The sequence below is a fragment of the Anguilla anguilla genome, chromosome 5, assembly GCF_013347855.1.
Source record: "Anguilla anguilla isolate fAngAng1 chromosome 5, fAngAng1.pri, whole genome shotgun sequence".
Classification (NCBI taxonomy): domain Eukaryota; kingdom Metazoa; phylum Chordata; class Actinopteri; order Anguilliformes; family Anguillidae; genus Anguilla; species Anguilla anguilla.
The window spans coordinates 29,139,872-29,164,865 of record NC_049205.1 but is presented as its reverse complement, the minus strand read 5'-3'; the positions used below and the strand labels follow the sequence as shown (position 1 = coordinate 29,164,865).

General features: G+C 38.7%; 1 protein-coding gene across 1 annotated transcript in view; it reads right to left on the bottom strand.

Annotated features, from left to right (window-relative positions):
- The window catches only part of LOC118227846 (leucine zipper protein 2-like), a 190,872-nt gene extending 179,179 nt beyond the window's left edge, over positions 1–11,693 (bottom strand). Inside the window, exon 1 of the mRNA XM_035418810.1 lies at positions 11,416–11,693. Coding sequence (XP_035274701.1) covers positions 11,416–11,477 — 62 coding nt within the window. The 5' untranslated portion in view covers positions 11,478–11,693. The remainder of the gene's footprint in view (positions 1–11,415) is intronic.
- Between the last annotated feature and the right edge of the window lie 13,301 nt (positions 11,694–24,994).

Here is a 24,994-nt window from a genome sequence, read left to right as displayed (position 1 = left end):
TGAAGACACCAAACATGACTTTTCTTGTTTCAGTATGATCATATTGTTAATTAATAAATTATGGATATAAAAAAATTAAATACATTTCCATGTGGGAAGAATCCCAGTGAAAAAAATGTCTTTGAGTTCATCTCAGTTGAAGAAGAAAATTAAAGGGGTTGTACAGTAGTACTTTTGGGGCTAACATCTAATGGTGAAACAGAAGTAATACAAAATCTTTTAGCTGCATCCAGGAGCGAATTATTATTACAAGATGTACCCTCTTAAGCCACATTATGAGAGAAATCGCTATGCATCCCATGAAGAATAAAAATCCCATGGTCACATTGTGCTTATTGTGCTATATTGCAAACAATTTCATAAAGAGGTAACTTTTTTAACAGATCAAATTAAAGCTTGAGGTGAATTAATAGGCTCCTAATGAGTAATGTTGAACACATTTAAGTTCTTTCATAATGTTTTCCTTAAACCTATTAACAGCAATGCAGGTTTGGCTCATTATCATTTGCTTCGTCTTTGAATACTTTTTTATCTACCAAGTGGTCAGTTTTAGTGGCCACTTTCACCAATTAGGAGCATATTGATTCAAAAGGTCTAGAGTTGATTCTATGTGTGCAATTTGCATTTGGAGACTGGCTGTTGTCTTTCAACATGTAAAATTGTGAAACATGGTGGAGGTAGTTTTGTGGCTTTGGAATGTACAACTGCCACTGGAACTAGCTCACATGTCTTCATTGATGATGTGACTGCTGAATTCTGAAGATGAATACTGAATTGTACAGAAACATCTTATGTGCTCAGACCAAACCAAATTCCTCAAGACTCGATGGACGGTACTTCACCTTGCAGAAGGACAATGGCCCCAAACATACTGCTTATGCAACCAAGGTGTTTTTGTTTACATATACTTAAAATTGGAATGTTCTTCATTGGCCAAGTCAATCAACCATCCTGAATCCAACTGAACATACATTTCACTTGCCAAAGATAAGACTGAAGGTGAAATGTCCCCAAAATAAACAGGAAGTAAAGACGGCTGCAGTACAGGGCGGCAGAGCATCACCTGGGTTAGTACCCAATGCCTGATGATGTCCCAAGTTTGCAGACTTCAGGCAGTTTTTGAATGCATGTTCATGTAGGGAATCAGTAAATTGGCTACCGTTCTCGTTTCGGCTTTGTATCAAACCTCTATGTTTATATACCACATTGCAGCGCTCCTCAGCTCTATGTAGGCTGCACACTTGTCAGTAGCCAAGATTTCAAGGGGTATCTGTGGGTTGGAAAAATTTGGTTTGCAGTCCGATTCAATTTTAATTATTTGTTCTAATACAAAAAATGTCATTTTAACTATTTATTTTATTTGAAGTGCTAGATATTCCCAGTAGACCTAATGTAGCCTATGTTTACATTTGGTCTACTGGGGAATAGTGAATATTACAAACAGGCTTTTTGCTATTTGTAATATTCAAATTAAACCTACCCACTGTCACCTAGAAGCCATCCATTGATAATGTCACCTGTAATGAAGTGGTGACAAAAATCACAATTGCTCCAAATGTTGCGTGAGGTCCCAGGGTATTTAACCACAGCATCTAATACTCTATTATTGGCTTCACAAAACAGTTTCATGTGAATTTGCAAACTATCAATTGCAAGAAGCACTTTTGGGATAAAACAGTGCATAAAACTTTCACTTGACGCTTCGTGAAACTGAATTAAATTTTCAATGCTTAGAGCTATTGTCGCTCTACGGACGCAGAATGCAATGGTTTTGCTCATTTCATGGCAGTGTCTTACAACCCTGAGAAAGCTGCCAGTTGCATGGTAGCACAGAGCCATCAACCCTTCCAAAAAATTACGTTTAGAAAAGTGTACCTTCAGTACAATTTTTCTGAACTAAATCCCAGGTAGTGTATTTGAAATGCACTTTCCCTATGCTTTCCAAAAGTAAACTCCGAGCACAGTTTTATAACACTGAAAGAAAAACCACTTTAGAATGCAAAGTTTAGAATAAATGGTGTATTTATTCTTGGAAATACTTTACTAAATGTACTAAATTGGCATATTTCGTTTTATAAAGTAATTAAAATATACTTTTAAAATAAACTGAATGTAAGAAAACTGTATGTATTCAAATGTAAGTCATCTATACTAAAAAATAAACTACGCACTACTTTTGTATGAACTACTTTTTTGTAAGGGAACACTTGAAGCAAGACTGGTAGGGCCATGCTCCTGTTAGTGGTTTACCTAAGATCTTTGTCAAGAAGGTAACATAAACATGATATTTAATTTTAACGTAATATTTCTTGCTGTGCAAATTTATATTGTTCGACAAACTCATTTTCTCTGTAGTTTTCGAACGGGTATGCACAATCACGGAAGATTCTTTCTGGAGCCTGCCTCCATCACACAATCAGAGGAAATGGCATAGATGCAAGGAAAAGAATTGATTGTGCAAGAGGCCTGCAGTCATCGCAGCTGTATTTGCGATTTGCAAGCAATGCATTTTCATGAAGTGCATTTTTACAAGATTTCGTGATCTGCGAGTGAAAATCCTTGCAAATCACTTTCGTGACATGAGCCCAAGGTTTCCTTTAGCTTTAAATCATAGTTGTTATGACTTTATGTATCTAGGTCAAAGGATATCTCATAAAAAAGTGCAATAGTAGGCAGTCTGTGTTTAATTTACAGTTCTATGATAGGTTACTGGGAAATGAATCATCAATCTCAATATGTTATTTAATTCTGATGTAAGATATACAATCAATATTTCCCTCTTGCTCTAAAAAAGAAAATAACATGTGTTATACTATTTTCATGTATACATTGGCATACACAGATTTAAAAATGTATTTTGAAGCACAAGGGGAAGAAAAAACAGTCCCTCTGATCTAAAGGTAATCTTGATTGTATGTGGCATGTGAATCCATGGGTGCAGAAGGCAAGTGTATAGGATGCTTTTCTGGAGCTCATATCACGCACACAGAGCAATAATAAGAAAAAAAAAACATAAAATTCTGAATTACTGAATGAGGAGAGCCGAGTAACTCTTTTTAACTTGAGTTCTGCTGTTCAAAGGTAAGATAGTGAGTGACTTGAGTGACTTTCCAGTATTCCTTGAGCGCCAACAATTACTTCAAATAATTGTACAGTGTAGATCTGGAAAACTTTAGGTTGTATGTGTATGTACACCTGAAATGTGTATGCATGTGTGCATGTGGATATGCAGTTGGGAAGTAGGGGATAGATCACAAAGCAGAAAGGTACGGTATGTGATGAATGGAGCTCACTCATATTGATTATTATTGGACACAAAAGGTAGGTTATTTTCTGTTCTCAACCATTATTTTTTCAGCAAAGAATGTTCATTTCACATAATTTAGGTGATGTTACTGGTACATGTTTTCCAGAGAACATTACAGAGTTTGTATATCCCCACTTATAATAATATTTGCATTTTTTACTGTTAATTACAATATATTTTAGTTTTTACCATCAGAATATTTTAAAGTTTTGGTTCATTCACAGGCTATTCTATAACCATAGCCTACAATAGAAAGCTCCTGAAGGCATTGAAATCCAAGTAAAATTAATCAAACCCTGGAAATCACAAACATAAACAAATTATAACAGGAAGTAAATAATGCTAAACACATTTCATGCACCCCTATGATTGTCAGACATCAATCAGATTTATGAGTAAACACCAGAAAATTACAGTATATTAGAGCAATAGATTTTGAATTCTTTGTTCTTGAATGAACAAACTCTTAAGAATTAACTCATATAATTGTGAGAGATTGAATTTGGCATGCTGTGGGGAGATTGACAAATGTAGTTAAGACCTTTCTTACAAGTGAAGGCTCAAAAAGATTTTGTGACAGTTTTTTATTTTTTTAACAAACTCTATTTTACAAGAAACTAGTGCAAGCAACGTATTAAATTGAGAGCCCTAAGTATTTATAAGGGAGTGAATTATTGTATGTTCTTAATAATCAGAATACTGCACTCAAACAATTATCTCAAATAGCTCCTTTCTAGTTCTGTCAACTTCAGCAACCCCTTTAGATGCCCAGAAATGCCCAGTGGCAAATTATTTTGCTATATTTTTTATAAGCACACCCCTTCACTTGATTAAGTAGAAATGGAAGGTTGATTTGCTGTTGATATTACGCTTGGAAGGCATTTTCATTCTCTAAAAAGCAAAAGCTAAAAAGCATCCTGTTTTAAGAACAGCATCATTTAAGCATGCTCTCAGCAAGCTATCCATAGTGCAATGACTCCCAGGAGAGAGTCTGACTTGTGAATCACAGCCAGACCAAACATCATAGCTGCCATCTAATTTCAGGCCACTCACACTGTAATCCCTGAGACACTGACACTTACGAGGTAGCGCGTAAGGGCAGCACACACGACATCATTATCCTTTTCCTTTTGCCAGCATCAAAGAGTGCTGCTGTCCAGATAGCTTTGTGCCGAAACACTGACCCATCTACATCTGAGCCAAACCAATTACGGAAAGCTAATTAGCTTTCTCACTCATGGACTTTGGGAATGAAAGGTGCTAGCTGCTACATAAACAGCCAGTTGGCTAATCTGAGTGGCAGACAAGGTTAGATGTGTTTCTTTTAAAAACAGGTTTCACCACAACATATAGTTTTGGTCCCCTGAAATAATGTAGAATACCACAATGCTAGAGGAAGAGGGGCAGGCCAACTGTTCATGCAGCGAAAGCATCTGCTGCCCAGGCCCCCCCACCCTGTGAACCACGACACTAAAGGTAAAAAGCTGTGGGGGGTTACTTTTAACTTAATTACTCGGCTGTCCAGGCTCGAAGCAGGGGTAAGGCGGCGACTCCCCATCTCCCTGTCTCCGCCCCTCCTGGATACAGCCATCCTTCCAGGTCACCAAAGGCACGTTTTACTCCGCAACGCGCTGTCAGACCACGCTGATAATGGCCACTCGCCTGCCTGCACCCCACTGCCTCTACACCTGTCACAGAAATCTGGGTCCGGCAACTTGCCACACTGTGCTGAATACCAATCAAACCTGCACAGGGATACTAGCAGTCTCATTTAAACACCCCTTCTCTCACCACAAGGTGTGTTTTCCACAAACACATTCTTTTGTTGTAGATGACAGTCAAATGCAATATCATTCAGGAATATTCAATGGTAGATCCACTGTAAATTAAAATGTAGATGAATCAAAGTTTCTGTTATGGGAAAGTATGTTTTATGGTTGTACATCATTGGAATGCAAGTGTAAACTGTGAGTAATTAAGTACCCATTCTTGCTATATTAATTATATCACTCTAATAAATATATTACTATGACTATTTATATAAGTACTTCCAAGAACAATTAGAAAATCTTGAATACACAGAAGTTTGACGCTTGTTTATAGAATTTCTTCAAAACGTTTGATCACACAATTATGGCTCAAAAACGCAACTCCTATATATTGTCTGTAAGCTGTTCCATCCCTGTTCTTCAGTGAATGCGCAAGGGCTCTCTCAATCCCTTCAGTTTGCCCTCTTTGTGATCATGCTGTCACTCTGTCAGTGCAATTACACCAATGCCAGTGAAGAGTTCAGCCAAGCAAGCTTTTTGACAGGCCTTCCCTGGAAAATGGGATTGTTGCATCCTAAACAAACACTCATTTTCAAGCCAGCTTTATACAACTCAATCTCCAAGGGCTCACTCTCTGGGTAGATGGACAAAATGTAAAACTATTCTTCAAAAAGTCTTATCAAAGCTTAATTTTCTCTAATAGCTTTAATATCCGTTTTATACAAAAACAAATGCAGCATCCTGCATCCTGTAAAAAAAGAACTCTTGATGTTGCATGATGATGCTTGGGCTCAATTAAAACACCTGTCTTGCATCTTGCATTACAAACATGTCTTCATCTTTTTTCACAGGGAAATACAAGTTTTGATTTTTTTTTAAAAGTAACTAAAGACTTGCACCGAGTTGGAATCTCCCCTGATGCCTGTACTGTCAGATCTGATTAAACACAAGTTTAGCAATATCCATTACATCTGTTTTTACTCTTGCTCTCATTTAACTCTTAACATCGGTGCGCACATTACAACAATAAAAACAGTGAATGGTTATACAGTACCACAATGACAATGTTTGTGCAATGGATGTGAGTCATGACATGATTCATCCATGTAACTGGATTTCAGGGGAATGTGGTTACAAGCTCCTTTCCTTGATAATTTTGAATGAGGAGATGATGTCACCAGCAGTTCAGAGGTTGTCTGTTAGTTAGAGCTAGACAAAGTTGGTCAGACTGGGACACACACTACCCTTCACCATTTCTCCCATGTGCCTTGTATTCTTAAACCCGAGGTCTAGCATGTGTATCTATCATAGCTATTCATATGAAGGGCTCAACATTGCAGAATGGGCAGCCACAAAAACTCATCTTTTTATACTTAGCTCACTCTCCCAATGCACAATCATTGCAATTAGGACATTTTCATTATTTTTATTTGATTTGCATTAACATTGATCATCATTGCAACAAAACAATTCCCATTGCTCTGGTATGTGCAAAATTAACTTGCCGAACAATAAATGTATCATTGGAAGTCATGGCATTTGATGTCCAATGAAGTGGATGACAACACCACAAACAGCAATTTCCTAGCTGTTCGTGGAATGATTTATCAATTTTTCTATATAACCTATTTAAATTTATCCTTTCATAAAATGTTTCAAGATCCATAGAGCTGTTGCCATCCGTGTCATGCCCCTTGTCTGTTAAGCCAAGCCTCAGAGACAGACTGGGGGGTTAATCCAGGTAAATATCAGGTCACTTTAAGGAGTGGCAGCAGTGACAGTGATCGCACAGGCATCTAATCCCCCTCTGAAAGTGGCTTATTCCATGACCTGAAGACGTACTCTCCATTCAAACAGAGCCATCCACATATATTACTACAAATTATTTGGATTCATTTGAAAATTATAGCAATTAAATGACATTTTCCATGTAGATGGACCATGCATTGGCCCAAAATTGCCTATTTCACTGGGTGAAAACCCAGTTTATGGGGAATTGGTTTCAAACAGTTCTCTGTATTTTTCTTTTTCAAGTCTGAAAATAGAAGAAAGAAAAGGCCAGGCCTGCAGTCTCTGAATTTCAGCTTTTGATATTGATTACCTTTCTTATGTCTCTTCCTTTTTGTGAAAAAGGTCAAGAAATTGCCAGAAGCTTTGTCTCTGTGTACATTAATTGTAACTCTAATGGCTTAATGACTCAAAGGCAGGTTTATTTCAGTCCTAAAAAGGTAACAAGCTGTATATGCAGTATGTGGAAAAAAAACAAGCAATAAAATGGTGAAATAGAATTTCTTCATGAATAGGATGGATTCTTTTGTTGCAGCAGACCCTTGAGAAATTAAATCACACAAATAATAAACAAGCATGCCAGTAAGATAATCACCTTGGCTGACTGTTGGAGTGTCTTATCACCATACCTTAAGAGTCATAGGCAGTAAAACCTCTCCTTGCGCATACACCCAGGAGTGAACTTATCAGAACGGCATGTCATTACAAAATTCACTTGTGGCATGATAGCAACTCAGACATAAGCTGCACTTGTGTCAGCCAAGATGGAGCCTGACACAAAATAAGCTTAGACTCAGATGAGATAAAAATAGCGAAATCCATCTGAGTGTCGTCAGGGGTGTGCAGGTGCCTGATAAAGGGTTCAGTGCAGCCTACCAAAAAAAGGAATTAAATTTTAGAAATAAAATTGAGAACGATGTAAGCTCAGTGAAATGTGAGGATGATGTTCTGGTGAGAGTGAGTGAATTTAATTAGGACAGCGTCCCGAGCGCACCACACTTTCACATATGTCTCTTATCTTTTCTTCCATCCCCTGCTGTTTCGTGCAAGGACTCCTGGTTGTGATTTCAGGATGTGAGCCCTCTAGTGGTACCACTTTCATCCCAAAGGAACAGAGCATATACAATTCATTCAAATTTTACCATTCCAGCCTGGTGAACATGCATGAAATGAAAAAAGAATCTGTAAGCTTACCCTGGATAATTTTTCTCTCATTTTTGTAAGATGTTAAACGTTTTTCTTGTGTAATGCATTATTTATGGCAGATATTTTTGTTCAAACCACCATTCCCTCATCCCAAAAATTTAAAAAACCCTGCTCAGTTTTATTTCTGAGCAAAGGAAAAGGTTTAGTCCATGGAGACTACTTAAGAATCATTAGAAATTAGGACCACAAGCAGAGCAACCTACTGAATATGTTCAGAGGATGCACCAAGGACAAGGAAGGTTAGACTGAATCCCTAACTCCCTCCAAATAGGTCTGTATATCTTTCTACTTATTGGCGGCAAACTATTAACAATAGTCAGATCATTACCCAGATGTCCAAAGCACAGAGACTGATCAGATTTAAAGACAATGATGCACAGAACTGCATGGACATGTAAACATCACACTGGCAGATGCTCCAAGTGATAACATGAAAAGGTCATTTAGAAGTTTCATTTAATGTCACCTTTATTTCCTGCAGTGTCTAAACATGATTCCCCCCCAAGACCTTCAAAATTAGATTGATGTGAGGAGACGTGAGGAATATATTTGACTCTGAATAGCACCAAACAGCATCATACTCTCCATCAAGCCTTTATTCTGCAGCTTTATTTTTAAAAGAATGGCACAAGAAGAATCCAACAGAGTAGTCCCTTAAGGTAGCGAAGCATTGCGGATGCCTACCATGGTTGCAGGAATCGTTTCTATCCTCATTGGCACCTAAAATTTTTAATTTTTACATTTTCTTTACTAGGAAACATATTCTAACAGTATTGTTTTGCACATGTTGCTTTGTTTTTCTACCTTACAAACTTGTTTATATAACCTAAAATTACGTCACGTCAGTAGCTAAACCAGACAACAAATATAAAGGCATTGTTGCTCATGTAAAGGCACCATATTGGCCACTGATTCTTTGTATTGCTTTACTAATATAATCTAGCTGGCTGGATTGCTTCTCCGAGCTTGCAATATCAGATCGACAAGGAGATTTGGGTCAAGCCAATTAGATATCTAGGGAAGTGCATGCATAAAAATCATCTGATAAAAATATATGGAGAGAATACTTTCAGACAAATGACAAGGACAAAGCTACTTATCAATATGACCATATTTCTACTGCTAAAGAATAGACCTTGAGAGGTAATAAAAATATAGACTCATTTTTTTACCAAAGGTATTGAATATGTTCATTCATAGAACAGTGTTACAGTTCAGTAAAAAACAAAATTAACTTCTTAAAAAGTACTTTTGATTATACTTTAGATAATTGATAAATAATGTTTCTTTAGTAAAACAGATTTGCAGTTATTTTATTTCCTAAGTAATATTAGTTCGATTAAAAAGTGAGATCAATGGAAATTGTTTTGTAGAATGCTATAACATAGATAGTTTTATTCCAAACTAGATAGATTTAATTTAGTTTAATTTGTACAATATTTGTTCCAAATTAAAAATAATGAATACAATAACAGGAATAATATTAAAGTGATTCTGTACTGAGCAAATTCTAAACATACTGAAATGTTAGGTTTGAGGATAAATCCTTGGAAAGGACTGAGGTTTTATATGTGTTGAATATGTGTGGATGGTAGGTGTTAAAACATAATTACAAAGCCTTTATGATCACTGTCTTTGAGATGATTAATTATTATTACCATAATGGTAAAATTTAATAGTAAAACCTAATGAGGCTATTACCTTTACAATATGTTATTTTTCATGGAAGAATTTGTTGATGGTGGTATTCAAGTCCAGAACCCAGGCCTGTACAGCAAATAAAAAATTCCATAACATACACTATGCTAGTGTCACTTTCAAGGTATTGCTAAATGACCTACATTTCAAAAGACTATATAACAGCAGTCATAACCTCTAACAACCTCTAATAACAGTTTTCATGAACAAGTAGCTAAATCCTAGTCATAAAGGATCATGAAATAGATATGTCTCAGAGGAAATGAACAAAATACTTCTGTGAGGCCAAACCACTCAAAATTAAATGAATTTAATTTCCTGATTAAGATCAAATGATTAGTCTGCTTTCTGTAGTTTGACCTCAGCCAGTATAGCATCACAAAGACTATGTTTTCCCATTTTAGTTAACTTGTTGACAATCTCCACAACCTTTATACTATGTTGAGCCATAGTCCATCAATATTCTACAATAAATCTTGTAATTTTACCAAACTACTCCAAAGCCTTATTGTTTGTAGGTAAAAATTTGGGCTCCATTCAAAAAACCTGAAATTTATCATGTTGCATTTGTTTTTAGTGAATAGTAACCAACTCCTTTCCAAAGAGGAAAGTCAAACATAGCCACAAGTAAATCATGTTCCACTTAAAAAGATCACATTTCATGTTTTGTTCAGAAATGACCCACAGACACCACATATGCAAGGAACTCTTTGCGAGCTGCAACTCATTGAACACATTGACACCTTACAAAAGCCAAGACGCAGCGCATGTGTATTGTCACAACAGGCAGACAAAAGGCGACAAAAGACCTCCCCACAGGTTGGGTAACAAAAAGGCTACGAAGCACACAGAGAAACCGCCTTCTCCCTGATCCTTCCAGGAATCGTTCTCCCTCTCTTCTCATCATCATTATCACACTGCTCTCTCCCTGGAAAAGCACATTGTCCCCAGTGGGAGCAGCATTTGGCACTTGTACGGAAAGTGAAAGAGACACATTCTATGAAAGGTTAAATTAATCATGTCAACAAAGAGAAACTCCCACCTTCCCCTCCCCCCCCAAAACACCCACTTCTGCCTTTCCCCCTATTTCTTGTCATTGCTTTTGCTGGTTCTGTCCTCCTCGCGTTGTGTTATTCAGTGCACACACTCTCCCTGCCAATGCAAAACACGGACAGGCAGTCGCCCCTGGCTGCCAAGAGCTTGCCCAGGCAAACTCGCACTCGGTTAGCCCCTCACCTCCATAGGACTAAAGATGCTCAGATCCTCCCTGGCAGAAAAGCTTATACGTTTCAATCATTTTACACTAAGAATCCTTCCACAAAAGAACACCTGCTCCCATCAATAAAGCATGCCACTCACAATTATAGCCGGTGGGGTGGGGGTGGGGGGAGGGGGGGGGGGGGTTATGCGTGGGTGGTACCAAGGGGTTGAGGGAAAAAAAGTTAAAGATTAACAACAAAGCCTCTTTTTATCCCTCCACCTTCTCTACATTCCAGTAACAAGGGTGTCGGAAATGTGAGCTGACCCTGCTGTAGCTAAAGACAAGTCTTTGTAACATTTAACATAGCAGTTTAGGAGAATCTCCAATCCTTTTTAGAACAAGACACGAACATAAAATAAATGCTCTCCAGTGTTTTTCGTACTCACCTTTTATTAAGGCTCAGAGCTGGGAAGAGAAACAGCAGGCAAACCACACAGATTAATTTCATAGCTTTGTCTCGCTCTCCCTCGCCCGTTCTCCCTTGCTCCCCTCTCTTGCTTGCTTTCTCTTGCTATCTCTCTCAGTCTCTCTCTCTCACTCTTGGTTTCTCTCTCTCTCTCTCGCTCGCTCATCCACTAGCGCAGACACGCAGACAGAGAGCTGGCAGACGCAACACAGTTGCTTTGTGAAACGGAGGCTCTCCGCTGTTAAATGAAACGTAGGGAGACAGACAGACTGACTAATGAGGAATAACGGAAGGGATTTTTTTTTTAACTGGGGATGCTCCAAGAATGATTTGAAATTGAGATGTGATGTCACAACCAGTTCAACCACTGCTGAAGGGGACTGACTGTCCACAATTTTTTTCAAGCAGTGGTCTCCCTCTGTGATATCTATCAAATTATCTTACTATTAATGCCTAGAATGACTGACAAAGGGGTTGGCCATCGGAGCATGTTCACTCTTGAATCATTTAGTTTAGTGATGGACAGCAAAATTAAAAGCTTGATTGCATTAGCAGGCAGGGAGTTTTTTTCCTGTTATACGCAATCTGAATGACAATTTTTTACAAACCCTTGATTATAGGATGTGTAACCGGAGACAATGAATGCATTTTGCAGTTTTTTTTGTTTCTTATCTTTACATTAATTAAAGATTGAATGTTATATATATATATATATATATATATAAATAATCAAGATACTACAACACTTCATAGTACACAGCTGATATACCGTGAGCTCCATAATGTTTGGGACAGAGACATATATATGTATATATATATATATATATATATATATATATATTTTGGCTCTGTACATCACAATTATAGCTAGATAGAAACAGTTCACATGTGGTTAATATGTACATCCTCCTTTAAAAAATCATCAGGCATTTTTTATTCATGGTCCCCCATTTCAAAGCACCATAATGTTTGGGACATATTAATATTATGCAAATGAAAGTAGTCATGTTTAGTACTATGTTGCATATACATATCCTGCTTGGAGTCTGTAACCCATAGACATCACCAAGTGCTGAGTATCTTCTCTGGTGGTGCTCTGCCAGGCCTGTACTATAGCTATCTTCAGCTCCTGCTTGTTTTGGGGGCTAGTCACTTTAAGTTTTCACTTAAGCATATGAAACATGTTCACTTGGTTTCAGATTGGGTGAATGCCCATCAAGAATTTTCTACTTTTTAAGCTTTCAAAAACTCCTTTGTTGCTTTAACAGTATGTTTGGGATCAATTTTGAGGGATTAGGTTGAACTTGAGCATATAAGATGCTTCTGTACACTTCAGAATTCATTCTGTTGTTACTATCAGCATTTACATCATCAATGAAGAAAAGTGAGCCAGTGTCTGTGGTAGCCTTGCATGCACTAACCTTAAGACCCCACCACTATGATTTCACAGATGAAGGGGGTGCTTTGGATATTGGGCAGTTCCTTTAGCCTCCACATTTTGCTCTAACCATCACTCTGATACAAATGAATCTTGGTCTCATTTATCCACAAGACCTTTTTCCAGAACTCTTCTTTTAAGTGCTTCTTAGTGAAGTATATCCTGGCCATCTTGTTTTTGTGGCTAACCAGCTGTTTGCATCTGCAATATAGCCTCAGTAGTTCTGTTCATGAAGTCTACTGTGGACAGTAGGCACTGACTCATCCAGGCCTGCCTCCTGAAGAGTGTTTCTAATCTGTTGGACAGCTGTTTGCGGGGGGGGGATGGGGTGGGTTTCTTCATTGTGAGAATTTTTTGGATAGAGGTTTACCTAGGCCTACCAGGCCCTTTGTGATTTTGAGCTTACCAGTGCTACTCTTTCTTCTTAATGATGTCCCAAACAGTTGATTTCGGTAAGCCTAAGGTTTGGCCTATGTTTCTTTTTTTTTTGTCATCTAATTTATCAACCTCATAATGGCTTCATTTTCTTTCATTGGCACAACTCTGGTCCTCATGTTGACAAATGCCAATAACAGACTCTAATCAATCAAAGGCAATCAAAAGTCTCAAATCAAAATCAGATACTTTCTTAATTAAGGTTTAAGAACCTTCAGTAATTGAACACACCTGAGTAATCTGACGCCATTTGTCCCAAATATTATGGTGCCCTGAAAAGGGGGAATGATGTACAGTATAAAACATGCTGATGAAACCAAAATGTATAAATACATTTATACCCTTAAATAAAATCTGAAAATTTGCAGTTTAACTACATAAGTGTTATTTGATTACAAATCTAAACTTGTGGAATACAGGGGAAAATCAAGAAAAATGGGTCTTTGTCCCAAACATTATGGAGCTCACTGTATGAAAATTACTGTCACTTTTAGAATTGCATTATATTTTTATTGCTGAAATAAACTGCTGTGAAATGTATTTATTATATTTTCCAAAAATCCACATATTTACAAGATATTGCAATATGTTGTTTCTACCAAATGCTGTACCCAGACTCCAGTCTTGAATCAAACACAATCACAAAGTTAGCACAGGAGTTCATAGTTCATAAATAATTCATAGGTTTCTATCCAACATCTGCAGAAATTACTAAATTTACTAACGACACACAAAACTAGCATTTAAAATGTAGTTCAGAGACAATCTTAGAATTTTAAACAACACTTGGCTGAGGAAGCATGCCTTAAGAGACAGTGCTTTAAGTTGATGAGATAAAAATATTTCTAGTGCATATTTAGCCTCCTCCATTCTCTCACCACACTTGTGAGGTTGAGGTCAAATAATTTATGTATGATGAATGACTTCCATTACCAGTTTAATGGAGTTTGGGGTCTATTGTGCCAGGGCAGCACCAGTAACTCATTGCCCCTCACATTCACCTGTCTTGATTGCTCTGATTAGAGAGACCTACATGGACAAACACAGTGACCACCTCTAAAGAGTCTTGTTGACCACAGCATGCTGCTGTCATGGTCCAAAACATTATGAAAGTCAGGAAGAAGTGTGCTAACCAGGCCTACCAGTCTAATCCCTCTTAATCATCCCCAATCAGCAGGGAGCAATCCTTTTATTGCAGAGAAGAGCATGGCAGCTAATGATAATTGACCCGTTTCCTTTCTTAGAACATTCCACAGTTATATACTGCAGAGATGTAGAAAATGTGTGAATAAACGGTTTGGGTTTATGGAAAATTCTTAAATGAGTTCTTACAAAAATGATCAAGGAAAGTGTCTGCCCACTGAAAAACACTGTAATTAATTCATGACGGTTATTTACAGTCATTTAAAAAAATATTCTTGGATTCAATGTTTACTTTTTCTTGCAAGGCACGCTACAACATGACAACTTATTTGTAAAAAAAAAAAAAAAAAAGTTTAAAAAAGCCATTATATCCATATATGTGATAATGTCAAAATTGGTCACAACATTGTCTATATAAACTGCTTGCTACCACTAAGAAATTTCAAAATAGTACTGGATGGGATGCCATTCCTTTAATTTTTTCTCTCTTCATTGCATTTTCCTTTTTACCATGAAGGTAACTTATACAAATACTTAAGTAACTTTCAACTTATTTACTCTTGAGCAATCTTCTGAACCACTACTTTACTTTTACTCAAGTACGGTATCTCTGAAGTAGTATTACTTAGTATTACAGAGTATACTTTCCTCTTATGTTACTAGCAACCTCTTTCAGACACACACAGAAGATTACTGTAATTATTACTAGCCCATGTGTACAATTCCACTGCAGTGGCAATTGCAGTAAGAAAGTAAATTGTCAAAAACTTTGGTGAGCAAGATTTGTATTTATTCTAGTTCATTAAAGTTCATTTATTATTATTTTTTGTACAAACCAAGGCAACTGCAAAACCAGTGGATTGCAGGAAAAAAACAAAAGGCACCAGTACAGTTAAGTGGGTGTGCCAAAAGTTATATTAACTGTGAACTAGATAATGCTATTCTTTGTGTCTCCATCTTGGCTGTGTGACAAGGACAAACAACAGTGTACAACATTTGATTTTCCTCCTCTTCAATGTCCTCATTATGCATTTACAGTCTCCTTGTGTCATTCGGCTTTCTTCTTTTCTGTCAGCAAAGTTTTCAAGAAAAAAAGCTTTGACTTGAATGAATTGAAGTGACAGGCACTGACGCTGCGCTTTTTTGACACCAACACAAAACTCATAAGTCAAAGTGACCTCCCCCCTCCTTGGATCCTTGTTTTAATACAATGCTGCAATGTGTCATCCAGCCAGGGTAAACGGGGTCACCGCTAAGACGTGTCTCGAGATGAGGGTGTCACAGGTACCATCACATGATATGCTGCTGACTTGTGAGCATTCGGGAGACTCAACTGCCCATAAATTTGCCAAACAAGAATGGTTTTCTGCAAAGGAAGAAAAACATTTTTCTTTAAACTAAATTCTATTAAAGCCCCTCTAATTATATTTTACAAAGATAATATTTACACTAACCACATGCCTGCTCAACACACAGGTTATGTCACCGTGCTTGTATGATGGTTTACTGTTGTGTAGGAATTAACATACATACTGTGACAACTGAGTTGCTGCTATTTTGAATGCAAAGTCTGAACACATGTTGCATTCAAAGTAGTGAAAACAATGCCTAAAGTCTTGTAAACGTTGCTACTATTGCACACAGATCACAGAAGTTAGAAGCTGAGACAAAATACCAGTCCGTTTATAAATTATGCTAACATTCTAGCCAGGATAATACCACTACCAGTTTTCTTGTTGCTAAACTGTGCCATGTTGCACTTTCAATATGCTGAAGGTTTTTGTAAATATTGTGCATGGCTTTGACAGGATAAAAAATTGAGCTGAGCTACTTGTTTTTGTTTGATTTTTCCAAATGTAACAAAATTGTAACCTTCATCAAACACATAAAATTGTATTTTTTATTTAATGGTGAATACATTAAATAAAAAATAAAAATAATGGTCATAACAGCTTACCATGCCAAATGTAATCCTTTTTTATCAATGCACGTGTACCATGTTCTAATAACGTCGTGACACCACAAAAAAACAAGGCATTCCTGGTATGGTTATTATACTGCAGTGGTGTCAAACTCATTGCCATGGAGGGCCGTGTGTATGCAGGTTTTCATTCCAGCCTCAGATCTTGATTATATAATTAGTTAAATTATTTGCTGAATTAGGGATGCAGGTTTGTGCACAATGGTGACCCGACGTCTATGGTGACCCGCATTGTCTAAATAAAAATTCTTATATTCTGTGCTTCAATGCAGTTAAACGCATATGGCTGAATGAGTAATTGGACTCAATTAAGGCAGCATTAATTGGTTGGAATGAAAACCTGCATACACACGGCCCTCCATGGCAACGAGTTTGACACCACTGTTATACTGCAATGATCATATAACGTGACATCCCACACATAAATGCACACACACGTTTCTCCCAGATGTAACCAGATGACTACAACGCTTCATTAAAAAACAACTGCCTTGACTATCAACTCTTGCTATTTACCACTTTATCTGCTCCATCTTAAATGGACTTAAATGGACATTTTTCTGAGGTAATGAAAAGATGACAAACAACTATTCATCACTAATAATCCATTTGTCACACGACAGCGTGGCACCACTGGGAGGGCGATGCGGCAGTTTCGGGAAACACTGTTGGTTGCCGCATGGAGAGAGAGAGCGCATTCATACAAACACAAAATAAATTAAATGACCATCTTCACCCTTCGCCCTCATGGGTTCCAGGTTACAACAATAAACTAAAACAAGCTAAATTAATAAAGACAAAAGAAAGTAAAATGGCGTGTCCACTTTTCCGTGCGCCGCCTGTAGCTGGTCCGCTTTCCAGTCAGATCAGCTCCTCCTAGTTTCCAGTGTTGGATTACTTTTTTGTGCTCTGTTAAACATGCTATTAAACTCTCTATTAAATCAACTATAAACAAATAAAGCAATGCTCTCGATGTGAGTTCCCACTCTCGGCCCCAAAATCTCAGAGAGCAGCACACCTTTAAACACCTGGGCTGATTAGCTAACGCAACCCAGGTGCACGTGCCCTCCCCGGTTCACCGCCAGACTGATTGCCACATCATTATACACATAATTGGGTATGGCTGGTCCCAATACTTTGACTTCTGAAAACTGAAAACAATCATTTAGCCTGCATGCCAATCCTTCCTTGGGCTGATGCCCTTTTAGGATATTGGATGATGCAAGGCAACAGTAACTTAAACTTAGATTGGCCTGTCTACCTGACATGTAAATGGACCTTTGGGCTTCCAGTGTTCGCCAAAGAAACTAGAATAAAATAATCAGTATCATGCTTCCTGCAGGTGTGTTTTATTTTTGTTTTTTACCATTTTAACAGTGAGCTATGCAAAGATTATGAACTAGATATACAATACTGTCCACAAGACAGAGATCACCCTTTCATTTATTCAATTTCCAGTCAAATCAGGCATTCAATGCTAACAATTTTTTCAATGTCAGACAATAATGCAGGAAACATATTTAACAGAAAATTATAGAAAAGCCTCCATCACAACATAAAAATCAAATACTATTAGTATTTGATCAACATATAGTATTATTTACTATCAGTGTTTGTCCACTCTTTCTTTTGTGCATCCAATACCACTTTAAGTCTTCAATCCTTCCAATTAACAAACAAGTTACAACGGTGTACTCCCAATAAAAGTTGTTGCCAAAAGTGTCAATGGCATTATGTTAGAACCCTTTGTCTTCAAACGTGACTCTAACATTAAAACAAACAACTACCACCTAACACATCTTAGCTGCCTTGCAGAGTTCTTTATCACGTGCATATAAAATGCATAAAGGAGGTATTTATAATGAAACTAGATAGAAGATAATTCAACTGCAAATGGAAGATGAAAATCAAAGGAAAATAACAGGAGTTCAGAAGATTATTGCAACATACAGAGAAAATAGAATTTCTAACTACCATGTAACAACTGGTAGACCACCAAAACTATCACCATCACAAAGGCAGTACATAAAGATTTTATCTTTTAGGAAAAATCAAGCTCCACTCTTGGTTCAGATCTGAAGAAATCCACAGTTCTTTCTGTCAATCCTTCCACCATCAGAACACAACTCAATGTTATGGATCTGAAAGGATGTGTAGCTGTCAAAAAGCCACTACTGAGAAAAGGAAATAAACAAAGGAGAAAACAATTTTCACTAGTACACTGAAACTGGACACCTGAGTTTTATGGACTGATGAGCCTAAATTAGAGATTTTTTGAAGTAAGAAAAGGCAGTATGTACACTAGGGATGGTGCCAAATACAAATACCATATTCAGCAACACTGAAATAATGCATTCTCATCAAATGTTTTCACTTCCCGAATTTGGCCAATATTATTTGGATTCTGATATTTCCCACCTCTTAGATGTGATTTGCTCAGAAGTCAGCACCAAGTATCTCAATTAGACACATGCACATGCACACACACCTGCAGAGAGACAGCCAGTGAAAGTTTCCCTTAACATGAGATAGGCCAGAACGATGCCATCAGGCTGACGTCATAAATTATATATCCCCCGTCCTTCCACGACTTTCCAAAATATTTGGGCTAAAAAAGGGGGGAAAAAAGTGATTGACTAAATAAATACAGCCATTTTATTCACATAGCAACAATAAGGCTTCAATGTAAGTCCAGGGTGTATGTAGTACCCACACCAAATATCATGTCAATTGAACTTGCCATTGCTTTATAATGTGGCATTATGTAGCTACATGAAGAGCCTGGTGCCTGAGCCTGGTGCCTGACACAAGACCTTTATTGCAAAAGCACAATTGAAGTCCAAATATATATATATAATGCCCTAACTAATTTCCAATAACTTTTCACCATAAATAAAAATTTATTTTTATTTATGGTATAAAAACTTTTTTTCTTTGTTTTTGAACAATAGTAAACTACAAAGAAAAAAATATATAACTTTATTTTTACTTTATTATGACTATATTATTTTAACTGCTGTGTGAGTTACAGGGGAGGGGAGGGGGGCAGGGGGAGTTGATGGCAAATCTGAGGGGATTGGAGGCGGTGCAGTGCTGATATGTGCTGACAGCAGTTCCCTGAGAAAAAAAGGCGTTAGATACATATTCCAATCCATTCCTCAGTTTAGCAGAGAATGCACATTTCAGAGCGCCTCAGAGACAGATAGAATAATAATACATATTTCAAATAGTAAATACGACCTTGAAAAAAAATGAAACAGAAAATGAAATATCAACTCGCCACCCCTGCTACTTGCGTGCAGAGTACCGTATTATTTATTTAGACATTGGCAGACTACAGCATAAATTGCGTCTTTTGTTTATATTCAATATTAGTAATAGCAGCGAGAAACTGCAGCTGTAGACACAAGAGAGTTGGTTAGCAATGGAGCGATGTGTACTATATATATATTTACCGTCACTGTTTTATTATATCAGCATGTTTTCACGTGTTTGCAGAGAAACGCAAATACTATCAATAAAAATGGTTTAGCAATTTCTCAGCATAATGACGGATTCAAAGACTAAACAAACTCATTGGCCCTCATTTACAAAACGAACGTACAACAGAAAACGGGGCGCACGGTCATTTCCACGCAAAGCTCGGCATTTATCAATTTGGACGTGAGCGGAGGCTACGACCAAATCTCACATCAAGTCTCAACTCGTGTACGCAAGTTCATGTTAGCGTGGCCTTGCGATGCAGCATAGTAAATCTGGCTGAGTCGGAGAATTGTTATTAGACCATATTCTGACTGGCATCTAAGCATATGCAGCCACATATTCATCACTTAAAAATATGTAGCCTATGGCAAAATATTCTATTTTGTAAAGGCCTACATCGACTGTGTCATATCCCTAACATAAATAGTTATTTTCAAATTGTTTGCAATTAACAGGGTTAACAGTTTTTTGGTGTAGGCTATGAGATTAATTTCTCTTTCATTTTGAGATAGCCTACTTGTTAGGCTATGCTACTGCTGACATCATTACAAGCAATTAGGTTAGATACTTATTCAGTCACCTATTTAAACAAGAACTTTGACAGTCATCAAATCTCGGCAATAGCAGATCTGGCTCTGTTAGAAGACCTCTACGCGCCCGTAAGACGAAAACGAAACAAACAAAACAAAAGCATGTTTATAACATCATTAAAACATCATTAAAATGAAGAAATAAATTAACCTTGCAATTATTTACTAGTACTAGTAGCCTAGGCTATAAAATTTTTGCTATTATCCGGCTCGGACACAGGTGGTGCGTCTGTGTCTCCTCCGCCACCTGTTATGCCCGAAATGGAAGCAGACCCGATAAGCGCGGACACTCGCTCCTCAGTTTGCGTCAATGCAAGGCTGGAATCCAGCTGGCCTCCTCCAGTCAGCTGGGTGCTGCGCCTACGGGCTGCAACACGCCTTTTGGTGGCTAGTTTGAGGTCTGACCATTTTTTCTTCCAATCAAAAATCCGAAGGAAAAAAAAACTCAGGAGGAACAGTCGTTTATATAGACAGGCACAGAAAGAAAAATATTGTTGCTTGTTTATTTATTTATTATTTTTTATTTGACCTTTATTTAACCAGGTAAAATCAGTTGAGAACCAATTCTCATTTACAATGATGACCTGGCCAAGAGGCGTCAGCAACAGTAAATAGGTAAAAAAAAAAAAAACACAGTCAGCACAAAAGGACGCATACAGTACAGATACAGTACAGTACAACATACAGTATGACACGACAGTACATAAGAAACGGCAAAAGACGGCATAGGTAAATAAAATAAATCAAAAGTCAATAAATAGAATCAATAAACCAATAAATAAACACTATGTGCAAGAGAAGGTGATTTACTGGATATTCTTTGTACAGTTGTAACGGGAGAGAGAGTGAAGAGAGGGCTGGTCAGCAGGTGCAGCAGTCAACTATGACCTGTTGCAGATTTTGTTTGAACATGTTGAGAGATGTGAGAGCTGTGAGTTTGAGTGTGTTTTGTAGTGTGTTCCAATCATTTGCAGCGGCAAAACGAAAGGAATTACGGCCAAAGACAGTACGGACTTTTGGAATGATGAGCATTATGAAATCACTGGATCTTAAGCGGTAATTGCTGTCGGAAATGTGCAGGAGGTTTGAGAGGTAGCAGGGTGTTTTTCCCAGGAGTGTTTTATAAACTAATTGCAGCCAATGTTGTAGCCGCCTGGTATGAAGGGAGGGCCAATCCACCAGTTTGTAGAGATCACAGTGGTGAGTGGTGAAGGGTGCGCATGTGGCAAAACGGATTGCTGAGTGGTGGAGTGTGTCGAGCTTGCTAAGGCTGCCCTTTGATGCCATTTTATAGATTATATCACCGTAGTCAAACAGAGGAAGGATGGTCATTTTCACAAGAGTGTATTTGGCGGAGTGCGTGAAAGAAGCCTTGTTTCAATACAGAAAACCAAGTCTAGCTTTGACTTTAGCCAGAAGGTTATTGATGTGAGTGTTAAATGAGAGGGATGAGTCCAACCAGAGGCCAAGGTATTTATAGGAGCTGACAAACTCCAGTTCCAAGCCATCAGCACTGAAAATCTTAGGGGGGCTGGAGATGTTGAGATTTTTCCGGTCAAACAGCATACATTTGGTCTTTTTGGAGTTGAGGAGCAGGTGGAGGTTGTGGAAAGACTGCTGGATGGAGGTGAGGCTTTGTTGAAGAGTGGACACAGCAGCATGGAGTGAGGGGCCAGCTGAATATATGATAGTATCATCAGCATACAGATGTATCTGGGAGCTACCAACGGCCTTGGCTACCTCGTTAATGTAGATGGAGAACAAGGTTGGGCCTAAGATGGAGCCTTGAGGCACACCTTTAGTGATGGCAAGTGGTTCCGATGTGATGTTTTCGGTCTTCACCCTCTGGACACGATCAGCAAGGTAGCTGGCAAACCAGTTGCAGCATCTGCTGGACAGGCCAATGCTACTAAGTCTTTGCAGGAGGATATTATGGTCGACTGAGTCAAAAGCCTTGGCTAGGTCTATAAAAGCAGCTACACAGACTTGCTTGTTGTCCATGGCGGTAACGATGTCGTCAAGGACCTTCAGGGTAGCGGTGATACATCCATGGCTTGTCCTAAACCCAGACTGCAGGTCAGACAGAATGTGATTAGAGTCAATGAAGTGAATTAGTTGTTTATGAACCAGTTTCTCTATGACTTTGGCCAGGCAGGGCAAGATGGAAATTGGCCTGTAGCAGTTCGGGTCAGAGCCAGAGCCTCCTTTGAAGAGGGGGAGAATCATGGCAGATTTCCAGTCAAGGGGGAATACAGACAGTTGAAATGACAGGTTAAACAGTCTTGTAATGGGGGCAGCAATAATATGAGCGGCTGCTTTTAAAAACACAGGGTCAAGCCCATCAGATCCAGCTGACTTGTTTGGATCTAACTTAATGAGTTCATCCAGGACTTCCGAAACCATTACAGGTTGAAGGGAGAAGCTGTTAATGCTGGATGATGAAGTAGGAGTATGAGTTGAGGCAGTGTTAGGAGCAGCTGCATCAAAGACATGAGATGACTTCACAAAGTGGTGGTTGAAGAGCGTGGCCATGCGTGGTTTATCATTAAAAACAATTTCACCGAATTTCATAGAGGTGGGTAGATGAGGAGAAGCAAGTTTGTTTTCCATGGACTTTACTGTTTTCCAGAACTTCTTGGCGTCAGATCCGCAAGCCAGTCGGCAGGAGACTGAGAAGACCTAGCTCTCCGCCGTAAGGCATTTTTTAGTTGGATCAGAGCAGCCAAATCGTGAGTAAACCAGGGGCTGTAACGATTCTTGGTCCGGAATCTTTTAAATGGGGCGTGTTTATCAATGATAAGGCTAAAGGTATTCTTGAAATAAGACCAGGCATCATCCACAGAGGGGATAAGGTTGATTCTATCCCAGTTCACAGCTGCAACATCATGTAGGAAGGCTTGATTGTCAAAGTTTTTCAGTGAGCGCTTGGTCGTAATCACTGGTGGGCGTTTGACAGAGAGGCTAGAGCGAACGCATGCAATAGCACAGTGGTCACTCAAGTCTTGACTGAAGACTCCAGTTTGATAGTTTGATGGAGTGTTAGTGAGAATAATATCGATCAGTGTGGCAGATGAGGGTGATTTCAAATTGTGTCTGGTTGGCTCAGTTATAAGTTGAAAGAGGTTTAAAGCATCAAATTGCTGTATGACTAAATCTGAGGGGTTGATCATATCCCAGTTTAGATCACCAAGAAGGACAAACTCATAGGAAATGTGAGGGGCCAGAAGTTCACCAAGAGCTGTTAGTGTACATGCTGGAGCAGAGGGTGGTCTATAGCAAACAGCAACAGAGAGAGTGAAATTTTTTGACAGTTTAAGTTTCAACAGTAACAGTTCAAATTGCTTGGGGACTGACTTAGACAGTGTTACAGAACATTGCAAATGGTCTTTTACAAAGATAGCCACACCACCTCCCTTAGTGGATCTATCCTAACGAAAGACATTGTAGCCCGGTATTTGAATTTCAAGATTAGAGACACTTTTCTTAAGCCACGATTCGGAGACAGCCAGAACATCAGGGTTAGCAGTATGCACCCAAGATTTTAAATAATCAAGTTTTGGCAACAAACTACGGATATTGACATGTAAAAAGCCCAAAGATTTGCTTTCACAAAAATCATTAAACGACAGACTAGAGGCAGTAGGGCCTTGAATAGCAGGCCCTGGGTTTGGGTGAACATTGCCAGAGACAAACAACATGAGAATGATTAACCCACGTCTGAAAACAGTGCCAAAACATCGCATTTGTTTATCTTTCACTGAGGGCTTGGTCAAAATTAATGAGGAGTCATGGAACTGGTCAATAACATGTAAGAGTACAAATGAATAAGATTCAATACACACCGAGTAGGAAGTCCAAAAGTCTTTGTAGTCCAGAAGGAAGAAACGTCCCTGGATGATAAACCGAAGTCCAAAGTACCACCACCATTGGAAATGATGGCAGACTCTTGCGTGTACCTGCTGAAAAAGCAGGTTGTTTGAGCCGATGTGTGCCAAAAAATAAAAAAGATTGTAAGCCGAAAAGGCAAAGAAGGTTTTAGTGGATAAAACATGCCCAATCCAATAACAGAGGCCCAGGCTGTGGCTAGCAGAGGAGGCCCAGGCTGAAGCTAGCAGAGGAGGCCAGGCTGTAGCTGATAGAAGAGGCCCAGGCTGTAGCTGGTAGAAGAGGCCCAGGCTGTAGCTGGTAGGGGAGGCCAGGCTGTAGCTGGTAGAGGAGGCACAGGCTGTAGCTGGTAGAAGAGGCCCAGGCTGTAGCTGGTAGAAGAGGCCCAGGCTGGAGCTGGTAGAGAAGGCGCAGGCTGTAGCTGGTAGAAGAGGTCCAGGCTGTAGCTGGTAGAGGAGACCCAGGCTGTAGCTGGTAGAAGAGGCCCAGGCTGCAACTAGCAGAGAAGACCCAGGCTGTAGCTAGCAGAGGAGGCCAAACTGTAGCTGGTGGAAGGCCCAGGCTGTAGCTAGCAGAAGAGGCCAAACTATAGCTGGTGGAAGGC